Raw genomic sequence first — 26,462 nt, forward strand, 5'->3', positions numbered from 1 at the left:
AGGATGGTGGCAGGGGGACCAGACTTTCCTGGATCCAGACTTTGTTCGGTGAAATTCCTGCATTCATGCCAACTCCCACTGACCCTGATCTCTACAAGAAGAACGTGGAAAATTTTCAATGATTACCTGCCTGCAAGCATATGAGAAGCGCTAAGTAACTTTGACTTCCTTGGAATCAATCAACAATTGGGAAGGAATGACTTGCAAAATGTTAGTCATGATTACAGGTACACGTACCTTTCCCGGGACCTAGATCTTGAGTGACTTCTGCCTCTAGATGATTTCCTTTCTTTGCGCTTGTGTCTCTCCTCACCATTTTCAGAGGAATTTAGTCGTTCTCGTCCCTTATCTGAAGAATGTTCTTTGTCATTATGGTCCTCAGCCTTGTGCTTCTTGGAGGACTTATCTTTGGATTCATGTCTTCTTGCCTGTTTTAAGAAGAAGTTGGTTCTTTCAGGAAAATAGTGCAACAAAGAGAGTTAGTATGGGTATCAGAAGATAAAAATATGTTGTGATGCAACATTAGTAACCTTAGGAGTGTTGTTCAGTCAAAAATGACTTTCTATGTTTCTCATCAACTACCCAATGTTGCAGATGTACAATTTTATTTCCTATTAAAAATCCCAAGATGCAATTTGCAGCACAGTGCAAAGCAGTGACTCATTTTCATGTCTTACTGAACCGCTTCATCTTTAGGAATGACTGATTAAAATCACAAAACAACTAAAATCCCCAAATGAAAACAATACATAAGCTCATATTCCTTTATAGGAACAAGGGACAATACAAATGTGCACATGTATTTGCCAATGTTTCTAGAATTGAATTCACGTATACATATCAAAGCGTAAGTGCAGGTATATACTCGAAGACCTACAAAGTCCCTTGAATTATGAGTTTTCAAATTTGGCAAATTCATTAATAATTCACCAAGTGGGTGAGGACACTAAATGCAATTCCAATTAAGTATTTTATTATAAATAAAATTTGCTTACTAAGAATTCATTTTTTTCCTGCAATTTCAATTATTTTTATGCTGAGTGTCCTTCTCCTTTTATAGTATAATAGTAGTGCCAAAATAATCTGCAACGTCAGTTCTGTTTTTTGGACAAGAGTTGCACTGGAGTCTAAAAATGTGAAGCAATCACTTCTCTTCTTGATATATCCAGACAGGTTGTGGGTTTTTTTGGGGGGGTTAAATGTACCTAGGGTAAAAAATGGCATTCACACCTGGTTCATAAAAAAGGTTCTATAATTCAAAGAATCAGAGTTTAAAATACAGTGATGTAACCCCAATGCCATCATACTATGTTTTCCTTCACACTGAAAAAAAAAAAATCTCCAAATCCAACACTCTGAAGCTTATCGAAAATCTCAATTAGCTATATCACACGATCAGTTATTTTTTAAAGATGGGTTATACATTAGAGTGCCACCCTTACCACTTAAAGTCGAAAGACTACATATTAAAAGGAACAATACCAAAACTGTAAAACTTCCCTATTTTAATAGTGTCTTCTGCTCAGTTTAAAATTCTGGGCATACTGTTAGCTATTTCTTTCCATTCGGAAGTATTTGTAAAATAACCTGAATATATCAACATTTACAGGTAAACCCAACCGCTTTATTTGAACACGAATATTAAAATTTAATGAACAGGACCACATCATGCAGTTATTTTTCAGAAGTTAGATATTTGAAGCAGACCTCAACTTTATTACAAAACAACTCCTTACTAATCGAACACTTAAAATATACATTAGACTCAACAGTATGATGGCAAATTGGAAAGACTTTCAAAAAGGTTAACTTTTCCAGTTAACAAAAATGTTCATTTCACTCCAGTTCGAGTCATAACACTCCATTACTAACAAAACACCATTAAGCCCCTTAATTGATTTAAGATAGATTTAAGGGAAATAGGAGTTTGAATGACTAATAGTTACCTTATCATGAAGTAGGCTTATAATTTTGCTATCTGAGTCTGCAGCGTCTTCAGTTCAGTCTCTTCGCGCATTAGCACGCTGAGTATGATTTATTATAGAAATGTTATCATGTGAGCTAAACAAAATAGTCAATTTCACAAAAACTCCTAAATTCAAAGTTTAACAGAGCTTCCATTAGGGAAGGAGGTGAAGTCCCCTGCCCCATGATAAGTTTTAGTTAGGAGACCCTCACCCAGCCCCCACAGGACTTAAGCTCGCATTCAGGCTGCTACTTCTGCAGTTTCTTGTTGACATTCTCCATTGTCTTCTCTGGTGATTAAGCCAGCCTCTGCATCACCGCTGCTGCCTCTTCTTATTCCCCATGCCTTTTTCCTCAGGCTTTGCTGGCACTGCCACATTTCCAGGTGCCCCTCGCTTACACTTGTGACCCAGCAGCAGTCTTTGACAGGTCAAATGCTAAGGGAAAACCTGCCCTAGGGACGAAGAGAGGACTCTGGATCTTCCATACCAAAAAAAAAGGCTCCCTAAGTGAATAAGGCCGCTACTCAAAGTCCTGAGCAGTGGTCAGGCATCAAAGAAGACTTGGGACCTCAGGTTAATGGAAGCTCTGTGTGATAGACCTAGAAAACCAATTATATTTCTTGATATGAAATTTTCACTGTGAATACTTTCATTAAAGTTAATAGCTTCTGCATGTATCTTTCCCATAAACTACTATCTCGTGTCAAAACGTTGAATCCAATCATGCTTCTCTAGGATACTCCATAACCCAATTAACCTGCCAAATTTCCAAAGTTCTGGGTACTTACCATAAAGTCATATAAGCACACATACATTTCTACCACATACTTTAACAAGTATTTTTAAATTACCTATACACTACAAAGTGTTAATTACCTCTTTGCTTCTGCTCCGGCTTCTGTGTTTTCTTCCTTCATTATCTGTAAATAAAGACATTTTTTCAAATCAGCAATTTTACTGAAAATGGATTATCGTATTTCATGACATGGCAGCATGTTTACTTATAAGACGGGTATGGACTGGATGCTTTTGGCTGTCTTCCAAATCTTTATGTATTATAAACAATTTCACTCCTCTAGAGGCTTTCTTTTCTTCCCACTTTGTTCAAGTCGAATTTCTTTGGATAACCTGATTACCTTGTATCTACCCCAGTGCTTAGAAGAGTGCTTGGCACATAGTAAGCGCTTAACAAATGCCACCATTATTATAGCAGAATCTTATGTCCACATTTTCTTATGTCGTTTGAGTCTCTTGATTTTTACTGCTCTAACATAGAGCCACCACTGCAAAACTAAATGTATGTTTGTTGTAACCCACCCTAAATAAGCAAGGCTGCCTTAACGTGGAGAAGTATGTCATCATATAACATTGATTCACTCATTCATCCATTTAATCATTTATTGAGCGCTTACTGTGTGCAAAGCACTGTACTAAGCGCTTGGGAAGTTCAAGTTGGCAACATATAGAGACAGTCCCTACCCAACACTGGGCTCACAGTCTAGAAGGGGGAGATGATGTATACCTGCGTTACTTCTTAGCCCTACATGTAAGTTGAATTTATGAATGTGCAAAGTCTGCGAATGGAACAATCCCTAAGCTAATAACGTTTAATGGGAATAAGACACGGATTTTCCTGGACTACATATTAAAAATAAATCCCAATAGTTACAAACATTGGGCAGTCAGTGTTAAAAAATACATCTCTCTAGAATATGGACAAGGTGAAATTTACATGGCCTTCTGGGTAAGAGCAACTAGAAGTTTATGCTAATTTATAGGATTTCTGCAGTAAGTCCTTGCCGTCTTTACCAGAAATGAAATATGGATCTTCATTTACGGGCAGGGAAAAATCTGAATTAATCTTAATTCTACCTCAACCAAAGAAAAAACAAAACACTATTAATGTGGCACTTACTATAAAAAAGTCAGAGTAGGCTATCCATACCTGATTTTCGTTTCCGTTCTCTTGACCGTGATCGTGATCTTGAATAATGATGTTTTGAAGTTCTAGGAGAATTAGATGCATCTGACAGCTCTTTTTTCTTTTCTCTATCTGGGGACGTCTTTTCTGGGGCTAGTCCATCTCGTTCTGTGTCACTAGCCTAGACAGCCAAGGAACAGCAATAGACAAAAACTTGTTATTTTTCAAATAAGATGACAACCTTGAAATTAATGGTGCCAATGGTTCTCTTCAGTTTTTTTTATATTTTGAATAATTTGAAAACATCTATTACAAAGCTAATCCATCAGAGTGGTGCCGACTTTTTTCTCAAAGTGCACTGGAAGATCCCTGATTTCCTCTGGACAATGGGTCTAAAGAAAGCACCAAGGAGAAGTGATCACTATTCTGGTAATGGCTGCAAATTTTTTTCTTTGCTTAGGGCCCTTTAGGTTTTCTGTAAAGACTCTAGAATGCCATGATGTGATTAAAATTATTTTTAATAGCGTGATTTACTTCAGTGTGGGTTTAGAAGTTTGAACAGACTCAAATGAAGATTCCAAAAACTTGTTACAAATCTGTACATTTTATTAAGCTCTGGGCCTGTTTCTTCAAATTTTACACAATGCTAAGGATGCATGCGCTCCTATCTCACAGATTGTGAGCCTTCACAAAGGGCAGAGACAGAGTCTAAGCTGATTATCTTTTATCTTCTCCAGCACCTTGTTCAATACATACGAAAGACTCAATAAATAGCAGCACGCAGAGCACTGAATTAGTATGGATGAAAAATTATAGAGGACTAAATTTTAGGCAAAAGTAACCTCAAATTAGGATTTCTCTCAAAAAGCTACGACACAGTGAAGAAAATATTTCATTGTAAAGCAATATGGAAAGCTGCTAACAACCTTACTTTGATTTTTTTTTATATAAAAACCCTTAAATGATCTGGGTTCTTCCCCAATTTGGATTATCAGTTGGTATTACTTTATAGACTTTGCTTAAAACCTTATCATTTGATTCCAGCATACTATTTTCTCTTAATTGGACTCTGACACCAATTAAAATGATTCATTTTACATCCATGTTTTCTCCTTGTCCAGTAATCTTGAAAACAATTTCAAGTCATCAGAAATATGATATGATTTTCAGGTAAAATTATGAAAGCTGGAAAGCTGCTTCCTGTCGGGGGATGAAAAGAATCCTGGGACAATTAATTTACAGAATGTTACTATGTTCACAGAGGTTTGCAAATGAAGTGGTAATCACGAAAAAAAATTTCTATACATTAAGAAAATGGTCTTTGATATACTAACACATTGAAAGGAACCCCAAAATTTCTAGGTGATTGGGAAAATGAAGTACTTTATTTTATAGTTACTTTAACAAACACAAAAACTGGTCTCTGTAATGCAAACCCCCTCAGCATATGCAAAACTATTCTCCTAGACGGAAAATTACTTTTATAAAGAGTGACTGAATAGCGGATAATGGAAGAGGCCAGAAAAATAAAAGAAACTGTGATAAAGGAAAAGATGGTGACAGCTTTATTTTACTTTCTCATAGATTTATGTTGTAATTTACTTTGTATTAAAGAACCTCTGAAAAAAATATGAAATTCTTTTTCATCCTAAGAATCACTACACAACTGTTTTAGCTTTGTTAATGTCTTTCCCCAAGTCACACCTTCCCAACCATCATCTCAGTATTTCTGTCCTCAACACTTCTGGTTACCCATTTGTACATATTGTTTCACAAATTAAAGTATTTGAGAAGGAAGTCCTCCTGTTTGTTGTAAATTATTTTATTTATTCCACCACTGCTAGATTGTAAACTCCTTAAAGGCAGGGTCCTCTATTGTATTTTCCCACAAACTGTGTGTGCTCTGTGGCAGAGTTAAGAGCTCAATAAATACCATTAACTGATTGCATTCACAGCATTAAGTCCTTTTAACTAAATGTGAACTTCTAAAAATAAAACTATGAGTCTTGCAGGAGACTGCAGAAGTAGCAGCTTGTTCTGCTGACTTTGGTAATAGTTTTCTCCACAAAGCAACTTGCAGAAGGCTAACTCCTTCTGAATACCTCTGGGCACCTCTGAACTTCTCTCTCGGCATCTTGTTAAATCATTTTTATAAATTCATTTATTTTCTTGACTATTTAGAAGCTATAGCTGGCGGTGGAGACCATTACCACGAATCCATTTGTTTCGGCTTCTTGCAATGGTGCTTGGGATTTATCAAGCTTAACAGAGTCCTTTTTGAGCAACAGTTTCTCTGAGTGAGATGCAATTAACAAGACATCTGAAAGTTCTTCTCTAAATGTACCTGTCTCCCCATTTCAACAACTTCTTTGGTACCTGGTAAGGAGTCTCTCTTAAGCTTCTAAAATGCCACCAATTGTAATGAGTCCTTACTCTTCCAAATCTGTCATTGTCTGGTTTACTACCGTTTTTTTTTAAATCATGGGAAACGACTGGGATCAGTTTACTGCAGTTTCACTAGTCACTAATCAATCAATGACATTTTTAGAGTGCTCACTGTGTGCAGAGCACTGTACTTAAGCACCCGGGAAAGTACAAGAACTGGTACACATGTTCCCTAACACAGACCTTAGGGCCTAGAGGGGGAGAAACGTGTTAAAAAAAATATGAATTATGTACACAAGTGCTGATTGGCTGAAATCAGGCTAGATTACATTTATTCATTCAATCATTTATTGAGCACTTACTGTGTGCAGAGCACTGTACTAAGTGCTTGGGAAGTACAAGTTGGCAACATATAGAGATGGTCCCTACCCAACAACGGGTTCACAGTCTAGAACATGATCACCACTGTCATTTGTTAAGCCTTTTGGGACAACAGCTGGGTAAAGATAAATCAGATACCAACAGTCACTGTGTTGGTTATTTCAAGTCACTCTAGACTGTGAGCTCGTTATGAGAAAGGAACGTCAGCGTTTACTTTTGTACTGTTCTTTCCCAAACGCTTAGTGCAGTGCTCTGCACACAGTTAAGTGTTCAGTAAATACAAAGTGAAGCGAAGCAGCATGGCTTACTGGATACAGTACAGGCCTAGGAGTCAGAAGGTCTGGGTTTTAACCCCAACTCCAACCACTTTTCTGATCTTGGGCATAACACTTATCTTCCCTGTGCCTCAGTTACCTCATTTGTAAAATGGGGATTAAGACTTTGACCCCCAATTTGGGACATGGATTATATCCAACCTGACCAGCTTGCATGTATCTCCATGCTTAGTATAACAATGATAATAATAATTATGGCATTTGTTAAGCACTTGCCAAGCACTGTTCTAAGCGCTGGGATAGATACAAGGTAATCAGGTTGTCCCATGAAGTATAGCACCTACCACATACTAAGCGCTTAACAAATACTATTAAAAAAAAAGGTGGCACCTACTTCTTTCAGAACCATAAAATACCGTGTGTTCAGGAAATTGAAATTTTTGCTTAAAAAATGCCACACAGAGAAACCCCTGGACCCTGGGACTTTCAGAGTGTTGTCTGGCATTTAAACTAGATCCACAAAAAAGGAGAAAACAATCCTTGGTGGAAAGGAATGTACAAGGCCCATTTTCTTTCTTGCTATACAGGATGTGCAGTCCTGTTAGTCATCCAATAATGCCACCCATCAGGCTTTGATATCATCACACCGCAGGATTCACGTTTTTAAAATATAAACAACGCTTCAGGACGTGTCAGGAAGGGATTAAAAGAACTAAAATAAAAAGTGGAAAGAATTCTTCCTTGAAATTGGTCATTATTATAATGGTAAAACTTGGTTCGGTGCCTTCTCAGGTCTTTGCTCAGATCCAATCACAGGTCTTAGCCGATGATCCCCACAAAAGTCAGACCAACTCCCTTTACGGAGCTATTTTAACCCTTTCTAGGACTTTCCCCAAATCTCTATTTACTGTGGGGTCAATAGAAGCTATTTGCAGGACTCCACAAAACACCTTTTTCCTTTGCCCCCCACCCCCTCCTCACAGCACGTGTGTATATTTGTACATATTTCTTACTCTATTTTATTAATGATGTGCATATACCTATAATTCTATTTATCTATTCTGATGGTAGTGACACCTGTCTACTTGTTTTGTTGTCTGTCTCCTTATTCTAGACTGTGAGCCCGGTGTTGGGTAGGGACGTCTCCATCTGTTGCTGATTAGTACAGTGCTCTGCACACAGTAAGCACTCAATAAATACGACTGAATGAATGAAACAAACACCTCAATTCCCTTCAATTCGGTGAAGGACAGGCCAAAGCCTTCCGGGAAGAAGGGCTTGACCTCTTGGGCGAACTTCTTTTTTTATTCTACACTAATCCATCGCCCCCTTGTCCCAGAAGCAGCGTGGCTCTGTGGCAAGAGCTCAGGGTTAGGAGTCAGAGGTCATGGGCTCTAATTCCGGCTCCGCCACTTGTCAGCTGTGTGACTCTGGGCAAGTCACAATTTCTCTGTGCCTCAGATCCCTCATCAGTAAAATGGGGATTAAGACTGTGATGTGGGACAACCTGATCACCTTGTATCCCCCCAGCGCTTACAGCAGTGCTTGGCACATAGTAAGTACTTAACAAATACCACTATTATGATTATTAACAACCAACTGATCACTTATAACTCACGGGGATCCTCCCCGAAGAAAACAAACTGCTTTTCTGTTCCCCATTCATTCATCCAATCATATTTACTGAGCACTTACTGTGTGCAGAGCACTGTACTAAGCGTTAGGAAAGTACAAATCGTCAACATATAGAGATGGTCCCTACCCCAAATCGGGCTCAGTCTAGAAGGGGGAGACAGACAACAGAACAAAAGCAGACACGAATCAACACCGTCAGAATTATAGCTATATACACACAATATTCTATTAATATTAACAAACAATTCTATTCATTATAGGTACAATCCCATATATAACTACAGAATCACAGCTATATGCATATCATTAATTGTCTTTTAATATTAATAAATAATTCTATTATAGCTATAATTCTACATAACTCTAGAATCATAGCTAAATATGCATCATTAACATTCTATTAATATTCATAAATAATTCTAATTCTATTTATTAGAGCTATAATTCTATTTATTCTGACGATTTTGACACTTGTCCACGTTTTGCTTTGTTGTCTGTCTCCCCCTTCTAGACTGTGAGCCGGTTGTGGGGTAGGGACCATCTCTGTTGCCGACTTGTACTTTCCAAGCGCTTAGTCCAGTGCTCTGCACACAGTAAGCATCCAATAAATGCGACTGAATGAATGAAGGAATGAATTGAAGGCCCCTTCCAGATTGGAAGCCCGTTGTGGGGTCGGGACCGTCTCTATCTGTTGCTGACTTGCACTTCCCAAGCGCTTAGTCCAGTGCTCTGCACACAGTAAGCGTTCAATAAATACGATTTGAATGAATAAAATAGAGTAATAAATATGTACAAATATATATGCTTAGAACAATGCTTGGCACATAGTAAGCGCTTAACAAATACCAATATTATTATTATTATGCCGGCTCTGCCAACTGTCAGCTGTGTGACTTTGGCCAAGTCACTTAACTTCTCTGTGCCTCAGTTCCCTCATCTGTAAAATGGGGATTGACTGTGAGCCCCCTGTGGGACAACCTGATCACCTTGTATGCCCCCCGCGCTGAGAACAGTGCTTTGCACATAGTAAGTGCTTAATAAATGCTATTATTATTATAATACAAGTGCTGTGGGGCATGGGGGGAGATGGAGAGGGCTCAGTGTGGGAAGGCCTCCTGGAGGAGGCCAGCTCTCAGTAGGCCTTTGAAGGGGGGGGGGGGGGGGGGGGGGGAGGGGCAATTCGCAGGCCCAGCTCCCAAGGCGATTTTCCCCGCCTCAAGGAGCCCCGACATTCATTTACCGTGGCTCAGTGGAAAGAGCACTGGCTTTGGAGTCAGAGGTCATGGGTTCAAATCCAGACTCCACCAATTGTCAGCTGTGTGACTTTGGGCAGGTCACAACTTCTCTGTGCCTGTCACCTCATCTGTAAAATGGGGATTAAGACTGCGAGCCCCCCATGGGGCAACCGGATTGCCTTGTAACCTCCCCAGAGCTTAGAACAGTGCTTTGCACATAGTAAGCGATTAATAAATGCCATTGTATGTTTGTACGGATTTATTACTCTATGCATTTATTTTATTTGTACATATTTATTCTATTTATTTTATTTTGTTAATATGTTTTGTTTTGTTCTCTGTCTCCCCCTTCTAGACTGTGAGCCCACTGTTGGGTAGGGACTGTCTCTCTATGTTGCCAACTTGTACTTCCCAAGCGCTTAGTACAGGGCTCTGCACACAGTAAGCGCTCAATAAATACGATTGAATGAATAAAGTAAGCGCTCAATAAATACGACTGAATGAATGAATTATTATTATTCGTTCAATCAATCAATCAATCGTATTTATTGAGCGCTTACTGTGTGCAGAGCACTGGGCTAAGCGCTTGGGAAGGACAAGTTGGCGACATACAAAGACAGTCCCTACCCAACAGTGGGCTCACAGTCTAAAAGGGGGAGACAAGAGAACAAAACCAAACATACTAACAAAATAAAATAGAAGAAAATAATAAATACGATTGATTGATTTATTGAGCACAGTGGGCTCACAGTCTAAAAGGGGGAGACAGAGAACAAAACCAAACATACTAACAAAATAAAATAAATAGAACAAAATAAAGTAAATAGAACAAAATAATAAATACGATTGATTGATTGATTGAGCGCTTACTGTGTGCAGAGCACTGGGCTAAGCGCTCGGGAAGGACAAGTTGGCGACATACAAAGACAGTCCCTACCCAACAGTGGGCTCACAGTCTAAAAGAGGGAGACAGGGAACAAAACCAAACATACTAACAAAATAAAATAGGACAAAATAAAATAAATAGAAGAAAATAATAAATACGATTAACTGATTGATTTATTGAGCGCAGTGGGCTCACAGTCTAAAAGGGGGAGACAGGGAACAAAACCAAACATACTAACAAAATAAAATGAATAGAACAAAATAAAATAAATAGAAGAAAATAATAAATACGATTGATTGATTGAGCGCTTACTGTGTGCAGAGCACTGGGCTAAGCGCTTGGGCAGGACAAGTTGGCGACATACAGAGACAGTTCCTATCCAACAGTGGGCTCACAGTCTAGAAGGGGGAGACAAGAGAACAAAACCAAACGTACTAACAAAATAAAATAAATAGAAGAAAATAATAAATATACGATTGACTGAGCGCTTACTGTGTGCAGAGCACTGGGCTGAGCGCTTGGGAAGGACAAGTTGGCGACATACAAAGACAGTCCCTACCCAACAGTGGGCTCACAGTCTAAAAGGGGGAGACAGGGAACAAAACCAAACATACTAACAAAATAAAATAAATAGGACAAAATAAAATAAATAGAAGAAAATAATAAATACAATTAACTGATTGATTGATTTATTGAGCGCAGTGGGCTCACAGTCTAAAAGGGGGAGACAGGGAACAAAACCAAACATACTAACAAAATAAAATGAATAGAACAAAATAAAATAAATAGAAGAAAATAATAAATACGATTGACTGATGGATTGATTGAGCGCTTACTGTGTGCAGAGCACCGGGCTAAGCGCTTGGGAAGGACAAGTTGGCGACATACAAAGACAGTCCCTACCCAACTGTGGGCTCACAGTCTAAAAGGGGGAGACAAGAGAACGAAACCAAACGTACCAACAAAACAAAATAAATAGAACAAAGTAATAAATACGATTGACTGATTGATTGAGCGCTTACTGTGTGCAGAGCACTGGGCTAAGCGCTTGGGAAGGACAAGTTGGCGACATACAGAGACAGTCCCTACCCAACGCGGATTCACAGTCTAAAAGGGGGAGACAGAGAACAAAACCAAACATACTAACAAAATAAAATAAATAGAACAAAATAAAATGAATAGAAAAAAATAAAATGAATAGAAAAAAATAATAAATACGATTGACTGATTGATTGAGGGCTTACTGTGTGCAGAGCACAGGGCTAAGTGCTTGGGAAGGACAAGTTGGCGACATACAGAGACAGTTCCTACCCAACAGTGGGCTCACAGTCTAAAAGGGGGAGACAGGGAACAAAACCAAACATACTAACAAAATAAAATAAATAGGAGAAAATAAAATAAATAGGAGAAAATAATAAATACGATTGACTGATTTATTGAGCGCTTACTGTGTGCAGAGCACTGGGCTAAGCGCTTGGGAAGGACAAGTTGGCAACATATAGAGACGGTCCCTACCCAACAGTGGGCTCACAGTCTAAAAGGGGGAGACAAGAGAACAAAACCAAACATACTAACAAAAATAAAATAAATAGAACAAAATAAAATAAACAGAAGAAAATAATAAATACGATTGATTGAGCGCAGTGGGCTCACACTCTAAAAGGGGGAGAGAAGGGAACAAAACCAAACATACTAACAAAATAAAATAAATAGGACAAAATAAAATAAACAGAAGAAAATAAATACGATTGACTGATTGATTTATTGAGCGCTTACTGTGTGCAGAGCACTGGGCTAAGCGCTTGGGAAGGACAAGTTGGCGACATAGAGAGACAGTCCCTACCCAACAGTGGGTTAACAGTCTAAAAGGGGGAGACAAGAGAACGAAACCAAACATACTAACAAAATAAAATAAATAGAACAAAATAATAAATACGATTGACTGAGCGCTTACTGTGTGCACAGCACTGGGCTAAGCGCTTGGGAAGGACAAGTTGGCGACATACAAAGACAGTCCCTAACCAACAGTGGGCTCACAGTCTAAAAGGGGGAGACAAGAGAACGAAACCAAACATACTAACAAAATAAAATAAACAGAACAAAATAAAATAAATACGATTGACACTGATTGAGCGCAGTGGGCTCACAATCTAAAAGGGGGAGACAGAGAACAAAACCAAACATACTAACAAAATAAAATGAATAGAGCAAAATAAAATAAATAGAAGAAAATAATGAATACGATTGTCTGATTGATTAAGTGCTTACTGTGTGCAGAGCACTGGGCTAAGCGCTTGGGCAGGACAAGTTGGCGACATACAGAGACAGTCCCTACCCACCAGTGGGCTCACAGTCTAAAAGGGGGAGACAAGAGAACGACACCAAACGTACTAACAAACTAAAATAAATAGAACAATCTAAAATTAATAGACAAAATAATAAATACGATTGACTGATTGATTTATTGAGCGCTTACTGTGTGCAAGGCACTGGGCTAAGCGCTTGGGAAGGACAAGTTGGCGACATACAGAGACAGTTCCTACCCAACAGTGGGCTCACAGTCTAAAAGGGGGAGACAGGGAACAAAACCAAACATACTAACAAAATAAAATAAATAGGAGAAAATAAAATAAATAGGAGAAAATAATAAATACGATTGACTGATTGATTTATTGAGCGCTTACTGTGTGCAGAGCACTGGGCTAAGCGCTTGGGAAGGACAAGTTGGCAACATATAGAGACGGTCCCTACCCAACAGTGGGCTCACAGTCTAAAAGGGGGAGACAAGAGAACAAAACCAAACATACTAACAAAAATAAAATAAATAGAACAAAATAAAATAAACAGAAGAAAATAATAAATACGATTGATTGAGCGCAGTGGGCTCACACTCTAAAAGGGGGAGACAAGGGAACAAAACCAAACATACTAACAAAATAAAATAAATAGGACAAAATAAAATAAACAGAAGAAAATAAATACGATTGACTGATTGATTTATTGAGCGCTTACTGTGTGCAGAACACTGGGCTAAGCGCTTGGGAAGGACAAGTTGGCGACATACAAAGACAGTCCGTACCCAACAGTGGGCTCACAGTCTAAAAGGGGGAGACAAGAGAACGACACCAAACGTACTAGCAAACTAAAATAAATAGAACAATCTAAAATTAATAGACAAAATAATAAATACGATTGACTGATTTATTGAGCGCTTACTGTGTGCAAGGCACTGGGCTAAGCGCTTGGGAAGGACAAGTTGGCGACATACAGAGACAGTCCCTACCCAACAGTGGGCTCACAGTCTAAAAGGGGGAGGCAGAGAACAAAACCAAACATACTAACAAAATAAAATAAACAGAACAAAATAATAAATACGATTGACTGATTGACTGATTGCTTACTGTGTGCAGAGCACTGTACTAAGCGCTCGGGAAGTCCAAGTTGGCAACATCTAGAGACAGTCCCTACCCAACAGCGGGCTCACAGTCTAAAAGGGGGAGACAGAGAACAAAACCAAACAGACTAACAAAATAAAATAAATAGAACCAAGTAAAATAAATAGAAGAAAATAATAAATAGGATTGACTGACTGAGGAGGAAAGTTCTGGAAGGAGACAGTCCCCGAGGCTCCCCCCCTCCCCTCAGGCCGGGCCGCCATGATGGCGGGAGACAAGGCCGGGCCGCCATTTTGTCCACCCAAAGGCGGCCAAGGCGGTCCCGGGGGCGGCCGGTCCGTCCCCTCCCCGCCGCCCAACGCGGAGTCGCCACTCACCGCCATGGTCCACGGACTCGGGGCCGCCGTTCCCCGTCCCCTTCCCCGCCCCACCGGTGGGTGCCCAGGCCGCCGCCGCCGCCGCCTTCGCCCGCGGGAGCCCGGCCTCTGACGCGCTCGACGCCTCACGCTGGAGACCCGGATGGCACAAAGGGGCCCGCGCCACCGCACGGCATTCTGGGACGGGGGTTACCGTGGCAACCAAATCCCCGACGGCGATTGGCTGGCTCCTCCGCGAGAGGGGCGTGTCCGACGTAAGGGGCGTGACCGACGTAAAGGGGCGTGTCCGACGTAAGGGGGCGGGGCCATTCGGCTTCGTCCATAGTCCCATACGCGACCTCCCCCTTCATCTCCACCTAATAATCAATCAATCACATTTATTGAGCGCTTCCTATGTGCAGAGCGCTGTGCTAAGCGCTTGGGAAGTACAAATTGGCAACATATAGAGACAGTCCCTACCCAACAGTGGGCTCACAGTCTAAAAATTGGGCTCACAGTCTAAAATTGGGCTCACAGTCTATTATCATCATCAATCGTATTTATTGAGCGCTTACTATGTGCAGAGCACTGTACTAAGCGCTTGGGAAGTACAAATTGGCAACATATAGAGACAGTCCCTACCCAACATTGGGCTCACATTCTAAAAATTGGGCTCACAGTCTAAAATTGGGCTCACAGTCTATTATCATCATCAATCGTATTTATTGAGCGCTTACTATGTGCAGAGCACTGGACTAAGCGCTTGGGAAGTACAAATTGGCAACATATAGAAACAGTCCCTACCCAACAGTGGGCTCACAGTCTATAATAATAATAATATAATAATAATAATAATAATGATGGCATTTGTTAAGCGCTTACTATGTGCCAAGCACTGTTCTAAGCGCTGGGAGGGATACAAGGCGATCGGGTTGCCCCACGCGGGGCTCACAGTCTTCATCCCCGTTTTACAGATGGGGGAACTGAGGCTCAGAGAAGTGAAGTGGCTTGCCCAAGGTCACACAGCAGACACGTGGCAGAGCCGGGATTCGAACCCACGACCTCCGGCTCCAAAGCCTGGGCTCTTTCCACTGAGCCACGCTGCTTCCCTATTCATTCATTCAGTCGTTTTTATTGAGTGCTGAAGCGGTCAATCAATCAATCGTATTTATTGAGCGCTTACTGTGTACAGAGCACTGTACTCATAAATCAATCAATAGTATTTATTGAGCACTTACTGTGTGCGGAGCACTGTACTAATCAATCAATCATATTGAGCGCTTACTGTGTGCAGAGCACTGTACTCATCAATCAATCATATTTATTGAGCACTTACTGTGTGCAGAGCACTGTACTAATCAATCAATCATATTGAGTGCTTACTGTGTGCAGAGCACTGTACTAATCAATCAATCATATTGAGCGCTTACTGTGTGCAGAGCACTGTACTAATCAATCAATCATATTGAGCGCTTACTGTGTGCAGAGCACTGTACTAATCAATCAATCAATCAATCGTATTGAGCGCTTACTGTGTGCAGAGCACTGTACTAGTCAATCAATCAATCAACCATATTCATTGAGCACTTACTGTGTGCAGAGCACTGTACTAATCAATCAATCAATCGTATTTATTGAGCACTTTGTGCAAAGCACTGTACTAATCAATCAATCATATTTATTGAGCGCTTACTGTGTGCAAAGCACTAATCAGTCATATTTATTGAGCGCTTACTGTGTGCAGAGCACTGTACAAATCAATCAGTTGTATTTATTGAGCGCTTACTGTGTGCAGCACACTGTACTAATCAATCAATCAATCATATTTATTGAGCACTTACTGTGTGCAGAGCACTGTACTAAGCACTTGGGAAGTACAAGCTGGCAACATATAGAGATGGTCCCTACCCAACAGTGGGTTCACAGTCTAGAAGATAATAATGGCATTTGTTAAGCGCTTACTATGTGCAAAGCACTGTTCTAAGTGCTGGGGAGGCTACAAGGTGATCAGGTTGTCCCACGGCGGGCTCAGAGTTTTAATCCCCATTTTACAGATGAGGTAACTGAGGCCCAGAGAAGTGAAGTGACTTGCCCAAAGTCACCCAGCTGACAGTTGGCAGAGCCGGGATTTGAACCCATGACCTCTGACTCCAAAGCCCGGGCTCTTTCCACTGAGCCACGCTTGGGAAGTTCATTCATTTAGAAGGGGGAGACAGACAACAAACAAAAACATGTAGACAGGTGTCAAAATCGTCAGAACAAATAGAATTATAGCTGTATGCATGTCATTAACTATATATGCACATAGTAAGCGCTCAATAAATATGATTGATTGATTGATTGATTAACAATATAGAATAGTAAATATGTACCAGCAAAATAAATAGAGTAATAAATCTGTACAAATATACACAAGTGCTGTGGGGAGGGGAAGGAGGTGGGGGGGGAGGAGAGGAAAAAGGGGGCTCCACACTCATTCATTCATTCATTCAATCGTATTTATTGAGCGCTTACTGTGTGCAGAGCACTGTACTAAGCACTTGGGAAGTACAAGTCGGCCACCCCCTCGCCTTACCTCCTTCCCCTCCCCACAGCACCTGTATATATGTATATATGTTTGTATATATTTATTACTCTATTTATTTTACTTGTACATATTTATTCTATTTATTTTATTTGGTTTATATGTTTGGTTGTCTGTCTCCCCCTTCTAATAGTAATGATAATAATAATAATAATAATGATGGCATTTGTTAAGCCCTTACTATGTGCAAAGCACTGTTCTAAGCGCTGGGGGGATACAAGGTGATCAGGTTGTCCCATGTGGGGCTCACAGTCTTAATCCTGTATGGCTCAGTGGAAAGAGCCCGGGCTTTGGAGTCAGAGGTCATCGGTTCAAATCCTGGCTCCGCCACTGGTCAGCCGTGTGACTTTGGACAAGTCACTTAACTGCTCTGTGCCTCAGTTACCTCATCTGTAAAATGGGGATTAAACCTGTGAGCCCCACATGGGACAACCTGATCACCTTGTAAACTCCCCAGTGCTTAGAACAGTGCTTAGCACATAGTAAGCGCTTAATAAATGCCATAAAAAATCCTCATTTTACAGATGAGGTAACTGAGGCTCAGAGAAGTAAGTGACTGGCCCAAGGTCACACAGCAGACATGTGGCGGAGTGGGGATGCGAACCCATGACCTCTGACTCCGAAGCCCGGGCTCTTTCCACTGAGCCACGCTGCTTCTAGACTGTGAGCCCGCTGTTGGGTAGGGACCGTCTCTATATGTTGCAAACTTGTACTTCCCAAGCGCTCAGTACAGTGCTCCGCACACAGTAAGCGCTCAATAAATGATTGAATGAATGAATGAGGCCTTCCCAGACTGAGCCCCCTACTTCCTCTCCCCCTTCTTCCCCTTCCCATCCCCCTGCCTTATCTCCTTCCCCTCCCCACAGCACCTGTATATATGTATATGTTTGTACGTATTTATTACTCTATTTATTTATTTATTTATTTATTTTATTTGTACATATTTATTCTATTTATTTTGTTTTGTTAATATGTTTTGTTTTGTTCTCTGTCTCCCCCTTCTAGGCTGTGAGCCCACTGTTGGGTAGGGACCGTCGCTATACAATAATAATAATAATAATGGTATTTGTTAAGTGCTTACTAAGTGCAAAGCACTGTTCTAAGCATTGGGGAGGTTACAAGGTGATCAGGTTGTCCCATGGGGGGCTCACAGTTTTAATCCCCATTTTACAGATGAGGTAACTGAGGCCCAGAGAAGTTGTGACTTGCCCAAAGTCACACAGCTGACAGTTGGCGGAGGCGGAATTTGAACTCATGACCTCTGACTCCAAAGCCTGTGCTCTTTCCACTGAGTCACGCTGCTTCTCTTTACGTTGCCAACTTGTACTTCCCAAGCGCTTAGTACAGTGCTCTGCACACAGTAAGCGCTCAATACATATTTCCTATTCTATTTATTTTGTTCATGGTGTGCATTTAGCTTTAATTCCATTTGTTCTGATGATTTTGACCCCTGTCTACATGTTTTGTTTTGTTCTCTGTCTCCCCCTCCTAGACTGTGAGCCCGCTGTTGGGTAGGGACTGTCTCTAGATGTTGCCAACTTGGGCTTCCCAAGCGCTTAGTACAGTGCTCTGCACACAGTAAGCGCTCAATCAATACGATTGAATGAATGAGTGAATGAATAAATACGATTGAATGAATGAATGTTGGGTAGGGACCGTCTCTAGATGTTGCCAACTTGGGCTTCCCAAGCGCTTAGTCCAGTACTCTGCACACAGTAAGCGCTCAATAAATACGACTCCACCCCCCCATCTTACCTCCTTCCCTTCCCCACAGCACCTGTATATATGTATATATGTTTGTACATATTTATTACTCTATTTATTTACCTTACTTGTACCTATCTATTCTATTTATTTTATTTTGTCAGTATGTTTGGTTTTGTTCTCTGTCTCCCCCTTCTAGACTGTGAGCCCGCTGTTGGTTAGGGACTGTCTCTATGTGTACTTCCCAAGCGCTTAGTCCACTGCTCTGCACACAGTAAGTGCTCAATAAATATGATTGATTGATTGATATTATTTTGTCAGTATGTTTGGTTTTGTTGTCTGTCTCCCCCTTCTAGACTGTGAGCCCACTGTTGGGTAGGGACCGTCTCTATATGTCACCAACTTGGACTTCCCAAGCGCTTAGTCCAGTGCTCTGCACACAGTAAGCGCTCAATAAATACGATCGATTGATTGGTTTTGTTAGTCTGTTTGGCTTTGTTCTCTGTCTCCCCCCTTTAGATTGTGAGCCCATTGTGGGATAGGGACTGTTTCTAGCTGTTGCCAACTTGGACTTCCCAAGCGCTTAGTCCAGTGCTCTGCACGCAGTAAGCGCTCAATAAATACGATTGATTGATTGATTCTGTTAGTCTGTTTGGTTTTGTTCTCTGTCTCCCCCCTTTAGATTGTGAGCCCACTGTTGGGTAGGGACCGTCTCTAGGTGTTGCCAACTTGGACTTCCCAAGCGCTTAGTCCAGTGCTCTGCACCCAGTAAGCGCTCAATAAATACGATTGATTGATTCAACTTGTACTTCCCAAGCGCTTAGTCCAGTGCTCTGCACACAGTAAGCGCTCAATAAATACTATTGATTGATTGATTTTGTTAGTATGTTTGGTTTTGTTGTCTGTCTCCCCCTTCTAGACTGTGAGCCCACTGTTGGGTAGGGACTGTCTCTATATGTTGCCAACTTGGACTTCCCAAGCGCTTAGTCCAGTGCCCTGCACACAGTAAGCGCTCAATAAATACGATTGATTGATTCAACTTGTACATCCCAAGCGCTTAGTCCAGTGCTCTGCACCCAGTAAGCGCTCAATAAATACGATTGATTGATTCAACTTGTACTTCCCAAGCGCTTAGTCCAGTGCTCTGCACACAGTAAGCGCTCAATAAATACTATTGATTGATTGATTTTGTTAGTATGTTTGGTTTTGTTGTCTGTCTCCCCCTTCTAGACTGTGAGCCCACTGTTGGGTAGGGACTGTCTCTATATGTTGCCAACTTGGACTTCCCAAGCGCTTAGTCCAGTGCCCTGCACACAGTAAGCGCTCAATAAATACGATTGATTGATTCAACTTGTACATCCCAAGCGCTTAGTCCAGTGCTCTGCACACAGTAACCGCTCAATAAATACAATTGATTGATTGATTTTCTTAGTATGTTTGGTTTTGTTGTCTGTCTCCCCCTTCTAGACTGTGAGCCCACTGTTGGGTAGGGACCGTCTCTATATGGTGCCAACTTGGACTTCCCAAGCGCTTAGTCCAGTGCTCTGCACACAGTAAGCGCTCAATAAATACGATTGAGTGATTGATGGATGGAATGAATGAATGAATAGGATTGAATGAATGACTGAATGGGCGGCGAAGGCCTGAGGCGTTGTGAGGAGAAGTGGGCGGGGCCGCCCTGTTTTTCCCCTTCGCGTTCGCAGGGTGACGATCCCTCCCGGCTTCCGTAGGAAGGGCTGGGCCTTGCCTTTTCCCGCCAATTTGAATGGATTTGGGAAAACCGAGGCCTTTTGGAAGTTGAGGAGAAGGAGTGTGGCCAAGGGAAACTTCCCTCCTTCTCCTTTTTCCCCCCCTTGCAAGGGCGGAGGGGGGAAGCCTTCTTCCACGAAGGTACCGCTGGGCGTGGAAGTCAAAGTTAGTTAGCCACTGCAAATTTTTTTTTTGTTAGTATGTTTGGTTTTGTTCTCTGTCTCCCCCCTTCTATCAATCAATCAATCATATTTATTGAGCGCTTACTATGTGCAGAGCACTGTACTAAGCGCTTGGGAAGTACAAATTGGCAACATATAGAGACAGTCCCTACCCAACAGTGGGCTCGGGACTGTCTCTTTATGTTGCCAACTCGGACTTCCCAAGCGCTTAGTCCAGTGCTCTGCTCACAGTAAGCGCTCAATAAATACGATTGATTGATTACTCTATTTATTTTACTTGTACATATCTATTGTATTTATTTTATTTTGTTAGTATGTTTGGTTTTGTTCTCTGTCTCCCCCCCTTCTAGACTGTGAGCCCACTGTTGGGTAGGGACTGTCTCTAGATGTTGCCAACTTGGACTTCCCAAGTGCTTAGTCCAGTGCTCTGCTCACAGTAAGCGCTCAATAAATACGATGGATTGATTACTCTATTTTACTTGTACATATCTATTCTATTTATTTTATTTTGTTAGTATGTTTGGTTTTGTTCTCTGTCTCCCCCTTTTAGACTGTGAGCCCACTGTTGGGTAGGGACCGTTTCTAGATGTTGCCAACTTGGACTTCTATTTTACTTGTACATATCTATTCTGTTTATTTTATTTTGTTAATATGTTTGGTTTTGTTCTCTGTCTCCCCCTTCTAGACTGTGAGCCCACTCACTGTTGGGTAGGGACTGTCTCTATGTGTTGCCAACTTGGACTTCCCAAGCGCTTAGTCCAGTGCTCTGCACACAGTAAGCGCTCAATAAATACGATTGATTGATTGATTACTCTATTTTACTTGTACATATTCATTCCATTTATTTCATTTTGTGAATATTTTGGGTTTTGTTGTCTGTCTCCCCCTTCTAGACTGTGAGTCCACTGTTGGGCAGGGACTGTCTCTATATGTTGGCAACTTGGACTTCCCAAGCGCTTAGTCCAGTGCTCTGCACACAGTAAGCGCTCAATAAATACGACTGATTGACTGATTACTCTATTTATTTATTTTACTTGTACCTATCTATTCTATTTATTTTATTTTGTTAATATGTTTTGTTTTGTTCGCTGTCTCCCCCTTCTAGACTGTGAGCCCACTGTTGGGTAGGGACTGTCTCTATATGTTGCCAACTTGGACTTCCCAAGCGCTTAGTCCAGTGCTCTGCACACAGTAAGCGCCCAATAAATACGATTGATTGATTGATTACTCTATTTATTTTACTTGTACAAATCTATTCTATTTATTTTATTTTGTTAATATGTTTGGTTTTGTTCTCTGTCTCCCCCCATCTAGACTGTGAGCCCCCTGTTGGGTAGGGACCGTCTCTATATGTTGCCAACTTGGACTTCCCAAGCGCTTAGTACAGTGCTCTGCACACAGTCAGCGCTCAATAAATACCATTGATTGATTAGTACAGTGCTCTGCACACAGTAAGCGCTCAATAAATACGATTGACTGATTGATTGCAAGGTGGCTCTGTTGGAAACAGCTGTTTTCCATCTTGGGCCTGCCAGTGTGACAGCAGTTACTTGAGGCGGAAGAAGAGATATTAATAATAATGATAACGATGCTGATGTTTGAGTGTTTACTATGTGCTGAGCACTGTTCTAAGAGCTGGGAGCTCACCTCCTCCAGGAGACCTTCCCAGACTGAGCCCCTTCCTTCCTATCCCCCTCGTCCCCCTCTCCATCTCCCCCGCCCTACCTCCTTCCCTTCCCCACAGCACCTGTATATATGTTTGTACATATTTATTACTCTATTTATTTATTTATTTTACTTGTACATATCTATCCTATTCATTTTATTTTGTTAGTATGTTTGGTTTTGTTCTCTGTCTCCCCCTTTTAGACTGTCAGCCCACTGTTGGGTAGGGACCGTCTCTATATGTTGCCAACTTGGACTTCCCAAGCGGTTAGTACAGTGCTCTGCACACAGTAAGCGCTCAATAAATACCATTGATTGATTGAGGTGGAAGAAGAGGTATTAATAATAATGATAATAATGCTGATGTTTGAGCGCTTACTATGTGCTGAGCACTGTTCTAAGTGCTGGGAGCTCACCTCCTCCAGGATGCCTTCCCAGACTGAGCCCCCTCCTTCCTCTCCCCCTCGTCCCCCCTCCATCTCCCCCGTCTTACCTCCTTCCCTTCCCCACAGCACCTGTATATATGTATATATGTTTGTACGTATTTATTACTCTATTTATTTATTTATTTATTTTACTTGTACCTATCTATTCTATTTATTTTATTTTGTTAGTATGTTTGGTTTTGTTCTCTGTCTCCCCCTTCTAGACTGTGAGCCCACTGTTGGGTAGGGACTGTCTCTAGATGTTGCCAACTTGGACTTCCCAAGCACTTAGTACAGTGCTCTGCACACAGTAAGCGCTCAATAAATACGATTGATTGATTGATCCCCCATCTTACCTCCTTCTCTTCCCCACAGTACCTGTATATATGTATATATGTTTGTACATATTTATTACTCTATTTATTTATTTTACTTGTACATATCTATTCTATTTATTTTATTTTGTTGGTATGTTTGGTTTTGTTCTCTGTCTCCCCCTTTTAGACTGTGAGCCCACTGTTGGGCAGGGACTGTCTCTATATGTTGCCAATTTGTACTTCCCAAGCTCTTAGTACAGTGCTCTGCACACAGTAAGCGTTCAATAAATGCTATTGATGATGATGATGATGATGATGATGATGCAAGGTGGCTCTGTTGAAAACAGCTGTTTTCCACCTTGGTCCTGCCAGTGTGACAGCAGTTACTTGAGGTGGAAGAAGAGAAATTAATAATAATGATAATGCTGCTGTTTGAGTGTTTACTATGTGCTGAGCACTGTTCTAAGAGCTGGAAGCTCACCTCCTCCAGGAGGCCTTCCCAGACTGAGCCCCCTCTTTCTCTCCCCCTTATCCCCCTCCTCATCCCCCCATCTTACCTCCTTCCCTTCCCCACAGCACCTGTATATATGTATATATGTATACATGTTTGTACATATTTATTCCTCTATTTGTACATATCTATTGTATTTATTTTATTTTGTTAATATGTTTGGTTTTGTTCTCTGTCTCCCCCTTCTAGACTGTGAGCCCACCGTTGGGTAGGGACTGTCTCTATATGTTGCCAACTTGTACTTCCCAAGCGCTTAGTCCAGTGCTCTGCACACAGTAAGCGCTCAATAAATATGATTGATTGTGTATATATATTTGTACAGATCTATTGTTTTATTTATTTTACTTGTACATATTTACTATTCTATTTAGTTGGTTAATGATATGCATATAGCTCTAATTCTATTTGTTCTGATGATTTTGACACCTGTCTACATGTTTTGTTGTCTGTCTCCCCCTTCTAGCCTGTGAGCCCGTTGTTGGGTAGGGACCGTCTCTATATATTGCCGACTTGTACTTCCCAAGCGCTTAGTACAGTGCTCTGCACACAGTAAGTGCTCAATAAATATGATTGAATGAATATAAGGTGATTAGTTTGTCCCACATGGGGCTCGCAGTCTTCATCCGTATTTTGCAGATGAGGTAATTGAGGCCCAGAGAATGATAATAATGCTGATGTTTGTTAAGCACTTACTATGTGCCGAGCACTGTTCTAAGTGCTGGGGTAGATATAAGGCGATTAGTTTGTCCCACATGGGGCTTACAGTCTTCATCCCTATTTTACAGATGAGGTAATTGAGGCCCAGAGAATGATAATAATGCTGATGTTTGTTAATTGCTTACTATGTGCCGAGCACTGTTCTGAGCGCTGGGGTAGATGCAAGGTCATCAGGTTGTCCCACATGAGGCTCACAGTCTTCATCCCTATTTTACAGATGAGGTAATTGAGGCACAGGGAATGATAATAATGCTGATGTTTGTTAAGCGCTTACTATGTGCAGAGCACTGTTCTAAGCGCTGGGGTTGATATAAGGCGATTAGTTTGTTGTCCCACATGGGGATCACAGTCTTCATCCCTATTTTACAGATGAGGTAACTGAGGCACAGGGAATGATAATAATGCTGATGTTTGTTAAGCGCTTACTATGTGCAGAGCACTGTTCTAAGCGCTGGGGTTGATATAAGGCGATTAGTTTGTCCCACATGGGCCTCACAGTCTTCACCCCTCTTTTACAGATGAGGTAATTGAGGCACAGGGAATGATAATAATGCTGATGTTTGTTAAGCAGTTACTATGTGCCGAGCACTGTTCTAAGCGCTGGGGTAGATATAAGGCGATTAGTTTGTCCCACATGAGGCTCACAGTCTTCATCCCTATTTTACAGATGAGGTAATTGAGGCCCAGAGAATGATAATAATGCTGATGTTTGTTAAGGGCTTACTATGTGCCAAGCACTGTTTTAAGCGCTGGGGTAGATATAAGGCGATTAGTCAGTCCCACATGGGGCTCACAGTCTTCATCCCTACTTTACAGATGAGGTAATTGAGGCTCAGAGAATGATAATAATGCTGATGTTTGTTAAGCGCTTACTATGTGCCGATCACTGTTCTAAGTGCTGGGGTAGATATAAGGCGATTAGTTTGTCCCACATGGGGCTCACAGTCTTCATCCCTCTTTTACAGATGAGGTAATTGAGGCCCAGAGAATGATAATAATGCTGATGTTTGTTAAGCGCTTACTATGTGCCGAGCACTGTTCTAAGCGCTGGGGTAGATATAAGGCGATTAGTTTGTCCCACATGGGGCTCACAGTCTTCATCCCTATTTTACAGATGAGGTAATTGAGACCCAGAGAATGATAATAATGCTGATGTTTGTTGAGCGCTTACTATGTGCTGAGCACTGTTCTAAGCGCTGGGGTAGATATAAGGCGATTAGTTTGTCCCACATGGGGCTCACAGTCTTCATCCCTATTTTACAGATGAGGTAATTGAGGCCCAGAGAATGATAATAATGCTGATGTTTGTTAAGTGCTTACTATGTGCCAAGCACTGTTTTAAGCGCTGGGGTAGATATAAGGCGATTAGTCAGTCCCACATGGGGCTCACAGTCTTCATCCCTACTTTACAGATGAGGTAATTGAGGCTCAGAGAATGATAATAATGCTGATGTTTGTTAAGCGCTTACTATGTGCCGATCACTGTTCTAAGCGCTGGGGTAGATATAAGGCGATTAGTTTGTCCCACATGGTGCTCACAGTCTTCATCCCTATTTTACAGATGAGGTAATTGAGGCCCAGAGAATGATAATAATGCTGATGTTTGTTAAGCGCTTACTATGTGCCGAGCACTGTTCTAAGCGCAGGGATAGATGCAAGGTCATCAGTTTGTCCCGCATGAGGCTCCCAGTCTTAATCCCCATTTTACAGTTGAGGTAACTGAGGCACAGAGAATAATAACAATACTAATTCCCATCCCCCCCGCCTTACCTCCTTCCCCTCCCCACAGCACCTCTACATATGTATATATGTTTGTACATATTTATTACACTATTTATTTATTTTATTTGTACATATTTATTTTATATCTTTTATTTTGTTAATATGTTTTGTTTTGTTGTCTGTCTCTCCCTTCTAGACTGTGAGCCTGCTGTTGGGTAGGGACCGTCTCTATATGATGCCAACGTGTACTTCCCAAGCGCTTAGTACAGTGCTCTGCACACAGTAAGCGCTCAATAAATACGATTGAATGAATGAATAATGATGATGTTTGTTAAGAGCTTAATATGGGCCGAGCACTGTTCTAAGCTTTCGGTTAGATACAAGGTAATCAGGTTGTCCCACATGGGGTTCACAGTCTTAATCCCCATTGTACAGTTAAGGTAACTGAAG

At 41.2% G+C, this 26,462-nt stretch overlaps 2 protein-coding genes across 3 annotated transcripts in view; one reads left to right on the plus strand and one right to left on the minus strand.

Annotated features, from left to right (window-relative positions):
* The window catches only part of RSRC2 (arginine and serine rich coiled-coil 2), a 31,235-nt gene extending 16,702 nt beyond the window's left edge, over positions 1–14,533 (minus strand). Inside the window, exons 1-4 of one of the 2 annotated variants that reach the window (XM_038762857.1) lie at positions 14,458–14,533; positions 3,913–4,069; positions 2,844–2,887; positions 238–428 (exon numbers count right to left, since the gene is read on the minus strand). In XM_038762857.1, coding sequence (XP_038618785.1) covers positions 238–428; positions 2,844–2,887; positions 3,913–4,069; positions 14,458–14,463 — 398 coding nt within the window. In that variant the 5' untranslated portion in view covers positions 14,464–14,533. Of the gene's footprint in view, positions 1–237; positions 451–1,946; positions 2,025–2,843; positions 2,888–3,912; positions 4,070–14,457 lie in introns of those variants that run through there. The other variant, XM_038762858.1, reaches the window with a different exon arrangement.
* Positions 14,534–20,619: 6,086 nt separating this feature from the next.
* Positions 20,620–26,462, plus strand: part of KNTC1 (kinetochore associated 1) — a 113,116-nt gene continuing 107,273 nt past the window's right edge. The window contains exon 1 of the mRNA XM_038762895.1: positions 20,620–20,638. The gene's annotated coding sequence lies outside the window, so the exon portion shown is untranslated. The remainder of the gene's footprint in view (positions 20,639–26,462) is intronic.

Source organism: Tachyglossus aculeatus, chromosome 21, assembly GCF_015852505.1.
Source record: "Tachyglossus aculeatus isolate mTacAcu1 chromosome 21, mTacAcu1.pri, whole genome shotgun sequence".
In the NCBI taxonomy this organism is placed as follows: Eukaryota; Metazoa; Chordata; class Mammalia; order Monotremata; family Tachyglossidae; genus Tachyglossus; species Tachyglossus aculeatus.